The 7462-nt window shown below is 44.2% G+C and overlaps 1 protein-coding gene across 1 annotated transcript; it reads left to right on the top strand.

Annotated features, from left to right (window-relative positions):
* On the top strand, window positions 1-1769 carry LOC103428272 (probable protein phosphatase 2C 8). Its single transcript, XM_008366366.4, has one exon. It carries the CDS (start codon window positions 550-552, stop codon window positions 1645-1647), a length of 1098 nt encoding a protein of 365 aa, XP_008364588.3. The 5' UTR covers window positions 1-549; the 3' UTR covers window positions 1648-1769.
* Window positions 1770-7462: the final 5693 nt, after the last annotated feature.

The following is a 7462-nucleotide window of genomic DNA, read 5'->3' as shown; positions in this document are numbered from 1 at the left end:
TAAACTGAAACGACGTGTCAAACAAACGAAACTCAAACCACTTGGAGTTGGGGAGAGAGGAGCATGCAGCGGCGGCACGGCACAGCACCGTTTGGACCGCCGCGGTTAGAATTCTAAACGCAACGTCTCTTGACTCATGGGGACCCGAACGTTTGGGTATCCTGGAAGTGGCCACGTCACCATCTCCCGCCGAAACCCTAACCACTTGGAATTTAACTGCACTGTCAACGTGTCGCGGTTCCCCTTCCCCCACCCCCCCCCTCGCAAAAACCTCAATCCTCCTACTCCTTAAACCTTCAAACCCTACCGCCTTCACACACACACCCCTCACACGTGTCCACCATCCCCCATCCATCCCCTCCCAACGGTCCAGATTTCATCTTTCTCCCCTTTTATATAAATGTTTCAGTCCTCCTCAGGCTGATATGTTGTTTCTCACCAGCTCAGAAAACTCTGAAATAACAACAAAATGGTGGAATCTAAGTGACAGTTTTTTCAGTCTCTGTCCGCACAATTCGATTCGCCAATCCGATTCGACTTCTTCTTCAAATGGAGAGTCTAACTCTGCAGGATGTCGATTCTCGATTTGAGAATTGCTACGTGAATAGGAGGCAGAGGAGCATCACCGACCGGAGCTCCCACGAGCTTGCTTCGGTTTCGTCTTCGAAAGAGCACGATCCCTCCTCCTCCTCCACCCACTGGTCCTCCGAGAATCCCCAATCCCCCACTGAAATCCTTGTTTCCGCTGTAGGAGGAAGCGGAAACGCAGAGGAGGAGAGTGAAAAGGATATGTTGAAGAGGACATCCTGCCTCTCATACGGCTCGATCTCCTTGATAGGACGGCGGAGAGTGATGAATGACGCCGTGGTCGTGACGACGGTAGACTCCTACCAGTTCTTCGCAGTCTACGACGGCCACGGCGGCTCTTCAGTGTCGAACGCGTGCCGCGATCGGCTGCACCACCACCTGGCTCAGGAGGTGGAGCCGTGGATACGCGGTGGCGAGGGGGTGGTCGACTGGGAGAAGGTCATGGCCTCGTGCTTCACCAAAATGGACGAGGAGGTCGGCGGCAGTGTCGATGGCGCCGACACGGAAGGTAATAGGGTGAACACGGTGGGGTCCAGTGCAGTGGTGGTGATTGTGGGGCAAAACGAGGTCGTAGTGGCCAATTCTGGAAACTCACGTGCCGTTCTGTGCCGAGGCGGCGTGGCGATTCCCCTGTCACGTGACCACAACCCGGACCGACCCGACGAGCGCGAGAGAGTGGAGGCAGCGGGAGGGAGAGTGATCAACTGTAACGGATGCCGCGTCCTCGGAGTTCTGGCTACGTCGCGGTCGATCGGCGACCACTACCTGAAGCCGTACGTGATATCGGAGCCGGAGGTGACGATAAGCGAGAGGACCGAGTACTGCGACTTCCTCGTGATTGCGAGCGACGGGATTTGGGATGTCGTTTCGAACGAGCATGCGTGTCAGGTGGTGCGGAGGTGCCTGGATGCGGACAAGAAGAGGAGGTCGTCGGAGGGGATGAGCGGATCGAATGCGGCGGCGGACGCGGCGGCTTTGTTGGCGCAGTTGGCTTTGGCGAGGGGGAGTAAAGATAATATTACTGTGATCGTCATTGAGCTCAACAAGTCCGCCTCCTGATGAATATTTCGTACGAGTTGATGTCTCCTAGTGTTTTTGTGGCATGTACTATAGTTTTGAAATTTGCAAACTTCTTTCGTTGTACATATTATTATGTTTTAATTAAACCTGTACTTTTGTTACTCATAAGTAAGCTTATAGGTTTAAGTGCAACTGCAAGCATGACATACATTTCGGGTTGCTGGGAGATGAGAAGGTGGTCTATTTCTCCATCTTGAATGGAATGTTGTCTGACATCAATCTTATGATTAGAAAAGGATAATAATATTTTATCTGCTCGGAATGTACATATTTTTCTCATTACGAATGATATATATTGACAATATAAACTTATAATCAGATCGTTCAATACGTTAATCTTCATTTGAAGATCATTCCTAAAAAATTATTAGAAATTATAGATCGTTCGATCATCTAAATGTATTAGCCACAAGGATAGTTTAATGTGTTCTTCAGCGCTTGACCCTGAGATGTAGACTGTCCAAGGCACATTAGCATGGTTACTTCTTCTATTCGAACTGAGGTTTGAAACCAAACTTCTACGCAAGAGGATAGAGGGGGCGGTTCAAGTGAGATCTAATGTAGATCCCAACTTTCTATTCACTCATGAGATCCAGGCAGTCCAGGAGGCCGGACCACCATAGCTCATCTCTTCTTGAGAATTCATACATCCCTTATCAGTATATGGACAGCTATATCTCAAGGATAAATTTAGGTTCGGCCTCAATGGAAAAGAGATTTTATACCGATGGAGAAAATAACAATGTGGAAAACTGGGCAGGGATTCTGTACAATGACCATGGTAGTCTAATTGAAAGGGATGTAGTGCTCCTTGGCAGCGCCTTTTTTTGGGTTACAAAAAGTTACGAGTACCAATCCTGTCATTCCTACTCATGACTTCTCCTCTGGGCAGTAATGAAGGACCCATTCGATTTGATTCAAATTTGGGACATAAAATTCTTTTTTTAATGAGACTATGCATGCAAACAAGATGTATTGAGGGTACAAAAAAATCATTTTCTTTATAGTGGTATCTACTGTGATAAGAAAGCATTCTTAGTTCAGTCTGGTCAAATAAGCAAAATAAGGTGTAAATATAAGTAGATTGAATCGTGGTTCTAGTCCGTAATGATCAAAGTCGAATCGTGAGCCTATTAATGAAGCAACAACTAGAACTATAAAGAAGCAGCCATAAACTAGAGAATCTTGACCAGTTTAAAAGATCACTTGATGTAGTTGAATAACTGTGTTGATGTACAAAATCAGTGAGGACTTTGGTACAACAGAAAGTGTTAAGTTTGTGACCTTCGCTAGATTGTTCCGGTCACTAGTGTGGATAAGTATGTAAATGGATAGGGACAGGGAAGCAAACACAAGATGTACATGGTTCACCCAGATTGGCTACGTCCACGGAGTAGAGGAGTTCTCATTAATTGTGAAGGGTTTACACAAGTACATAGGTTCAAGCTCTCCTTTAGTGAGTACAAGTGAATGATTTAGTACAAATGACATTCGAAAATATTGTGAGAGAATGATCTCTATTTATAGAAGAGAGTTTCTAGTTTCATTCTGACATTGACACGTGTCGTGTTGTGATTGGCTTCTGATGTTGACACGTGTTGTGCTATGATTGGCTTCTGGTGTCGACGTGTGTCGCGCTGTGATTGGCCTCCTGATTGGAGGGAAACTCTTCAGGGTCATTGATGGTATAACGTTGACCGGTGCTCAGTAGTTTCAGGATTGGTCAAGTATGGTACAAACATTGCTCCCCTAAGTTCCCGAGTGAGGGAAGCTCCTCGGTTGGGGACTTGCAAGATCCAAGCCATTGAGTAATCACGAAACTTCTAAGTACCGAAGTATGGTATTATTTTCACTTGCCTTATTTGTCTCATACGTAGATGTGACATCTTCTCTGGAAGTACTTTTCCTCCATCCAGGGGTGGTATCTTTAACCGATGAAGATGCACAAGGTAATGTATCAATTTCACTTGAAGCTTACTTGTAGTTTCGGGCTTGGTCAAGTGCGATACAAAACCCTATAGTAGGAGTCCCCCAAGTCGCCGAGCGAGGAGATTTGCCGAAAGAGTTAACAGACAAGGTAAGCAATCAGACTTCCAAGCAAGCAACCTAGATCGAAGGTTTGACTTCGGCTTCCGGTTGATTGTTCTCATTCTTCTTGTGTCGTAAACAGCAACAAGGATAAGGAGAAGCAAATGGAGAAGAGATGATACGAGATACTTTTGCTTTTGAAGAAGTAACTTTCCACAGGCTTATTCTTGAACTGGGCTGGAGTGTTTTCTGGTTTCCTCTAGAGTATAAGGCCGACTTAAGAATTTGAGGGTCAAAACAAGTCCATCAAATCAAGAGTGCGTTCGACCTTGATGATATGGGATACTTTTTCTGTTGACGAAGTAATAGATGAATCGGCATGTGTTCTGTTGCGCTTGTCTCCATATGCTTCCTTGTATCCTTCTGACTTGCCCTATATGTTCCTCAGGCAGATGTGGTATCTTTTCTGAAAGCATAAGATGTTGAAGATGAGTACTTGAAAGCAATGCCAGGTAAGTAATCATGCAAAGGGTTCCAGGCAGTCAGTTCCTGACTGGAAGCTTGATTCTAAGTGTTGACCGATTGCTCTCTTTCTCATTGTCTTGCAGGTAAGAACAAGGCCAAAGGAAAAGACAGGGAAAAAGCATGACATGGAATACTCTTGCTTTTAACCCTTATGATATGAGATACTCTTGCTCTGGTGTGGCTTGTTTGCAGAGGTATTATCGGGAGGAAAAGAAGCTGAGTATTTCGAGAGACTCTGCTGAGAGTGCCCTCTCGGATGTGAAGAAAAGTTGAGCATTTTTTTTATTTGCAGGTTTGTCTGGCTGTGGAGGATGGAGGTTGACATATATAGGAGTCTCCCTAACAACAAGTAGTAGTGCTACTCCTTTACCCTTATTGGTCGTAGCAATGTAATGGGAGCTGCAAGCTTAACGTGTTTAAACTTTGTCAGAGAACTTTGAAAAAGTGGTATGTGGTATCTGGAAAGCTGATGTTGCGTATGAAGATTGCAGACAAGCTTTATCCAAGGAAATCTGGCTTTCAAAGTTCAGAGAGCAATGCCTCTTTGGTTTTCAAACAAGCAATCCTGTCGGGGATCTGGCTCTCGAGATTCGGAGAGCGGTGCCTCTTCGATTTTTGAGAAAGCAATCCTGTTGGGAGTCTGGCTCTTAAGATTCGGAGAGCGGTGCCTCTTCGATTTTTGAGAAAGTAATCCTGTTAGGAGTCTGGCTCTCGAGATTCAGAGGGCAGTGCCTCTTCGATTTTTGAGCAAGTAATAATGCTATTCATTTACTCTTCTTGGTCATAGCAATGTAGTGGGAGCTGCAAGCTTCACATGTTTTAACTTTGTCATAGCGTTTTGAAAAAGTGGTCTATGGTATCTGGAAAGCTGATGTTGCATGTGAAGATTGCATACAAACTTTATCCAAGGAAATCTGGCTCTTGAAGTTCGGAGAGCGGTGCCTCTTCGGTTTTCGAACAAGCAATTCTGTCGGGGATCTGGCTCTCGAGATTCAGAGAACGGTGCCTCTTCGATTTTTGAGAAAGCAATCCTATTGGGAGTCTGACTCTTGAGATTCAGAGAACAGTGTCTCTTCGATTTTTGAGAAAGTAATCATGTTGGGAGTCTGGCTCTCGAGATTCAGAGAACGGTGCCTCTTCGATTTTTGAGAAAGAAATCCTATTGGGAGTGTTTTCTCGAATGTGAGTAAAGGTTAGGCATTTTTGCCAGTCTACCTTGCTACAGAGCACGGAGGTTGACACACATTAGGACTTTCTAGTTATCAAGCAGTGGTGTTGTTCCTTGACCCTTGTGGGTAATAGTAGGGTAGCTGAATCTTCAAAATTTATGTGTCTAAACTTTGTCAGAGATCTTTGGTAAAGTTATCTGTGGTACACGATGAGCTAATGTTGTGTGTGGAAAGTGGTGCCTCTTCGAAATCCGAAGAGTGGTGCTTATTCGATTTTTGAACCAACGGCCCTGTTGCCCTTTCTTTTATAAGGGCACCAATTGTGTGCAAGAAGTACATTCAGAGAGTTATTGCTTGTAGGAATTTTCCCCTTACTTCAGAGATTTATTGCACTTCATTTCTCTTTTATCATTTCTGAGAATGTCTGGCCCATCCGACTGTCATTTTGACTTGAACTTTGGTGAAGAGGCAGCAATGCCTTCTCAAGACAACATATGATGCCCATCCTTCTTATCTCCTACTGGTCCTCTTACCGTTGGGGACTCTGTGATGAAGAATGATATGACCGCTGCGGTGGTGGCCAGGAACCTTCTCACTCCCAAAGATAACAGACTACTTTCCAAACGATCTAATGAGTTGGTTGTTAAGGATTCTCTGGCTCTCAATGTTTAGTGTGCAAGTTCTGCGTCTAATATGGCCCAACGCCTATTTGCTCGAACCCGCCAAGTTGAATCATTGGCGGCTGAAGTGATAAGTCTCAAACAGGAGATCAGAGAGCTCAAGCATGAGAATAAACAGTTGCACAGGCTCGCACATGACTATGCTACAAACATGAAGAGGAAGCTCGACCAGCTGCAGGAATCTGATGGTCAGATTTTACTTAATCATCAGAGGTTTGTGGGTTTGTTCCAAAGGCATTTATTGCCTTCGTCTTCTGGGGCTGTACCGCGTAATGAAGCTCCAAATGATCAACCTTTGGTGCCTCATCCTTCTGGGGTTCTGCCTAGTATTGAGGCTCCGAATAATCACCCTCTGGTGCCTTCTCTTTCTGGGGCTCTGCCGACTGCTGAGACTTCTCCTGAGCAACCTTTGTGAAGGCTCCCTCTTGTTTGTTTATTTTGATTCATGTATATGTACATATTTGTAACTTATCGGAGATATCAATAAACAAGCTTTGCTTCATTTCAACGTATTGTGTTAAATACACCAAGGCCTTCTTCACTAAGTTCTTTGAATTTTTCCTTTTGTTGAAGCTTGTATGTTGAAGCTTTGTGAGTGAAGCATGTAGGTTGAGGTAGTGCTCCCTTAATTTCCCGAGTGAGGAAAACTTCTCGTTTGGAGACTTGAAAAATCCAAGTCATTGAGTGGTCGTGAGACTTCCGAGTATCAAGGTGCAGTAGCATATGGTAGGAGCCCCCCAAGTCTCCGGTCGAGGGAGTTGACGAATGAGGCATTTCCTTTCTAAGTGGTAGCCCAAAACTTCTTCTTCATATATATTTGTTATGAAAGTTGTTAGGCCCAAAGAAGAGGAGGCCTAGGCAATTTTTTTTTGAAATTTTTTGGAATTTTTTTTTTCGATTTTTTTTTTTCGAATTTTTGAATTTTCGAATTTCCAAAATTTATATATATATATATATATATTTTAAAGCTTTGTCGGTGAAGCTTTGAGGTTGAAGCTTTGTTGGGCACCATGAATTGGTTTTGCTTCACACTATCTTGATCAAGATAGTGTGAAGCTTTTGTAGGTGAAGCTTTTGTGTTGAAGTTTTGTAGGTGAAGCTTTTGTGGGTCAAGCTTTTGTAGGTGAAGCTTTTATGGGTCAAGCTTTTGTGGGTCAAGCTTTTGTAGGTGAAGCTTTTGTGGGTGAAGCTTTTGTAGGTGAAGCTTTTGTGGGTCAAACTTTTGTGGGTTAAGCTTTTGTAGGTGAAGCTTTTGTGGGTGAAGCTTTGGAGTTGAAGCTTTGTAGGTGAAGCTTTGAAGTTGAAGCTTTTGTTGGGTACCATGAATTGATTTTGCTTCACACTATCTTGATCAAGATAGTGTGAAGCTTTTGAGAATTTGTAGTTGTCATC

This window comes from Malus domestica, chromosome 06 (assembly GCF_042453785.1).
Source record: "Malus domestica chromosome 06, GDT2T_hap1".
Classification (NCBI taxonomy): Eukaryota; Viridiplantae; Streptophyta; class Magnoliopsida; order Rosales; family Rosaceae; genus Malus; species Malus domestica.
Note: the sequence above shows the minus strand (reverse complement) of the source record. Positions and strands in the feature narration are given on the sequence as shown.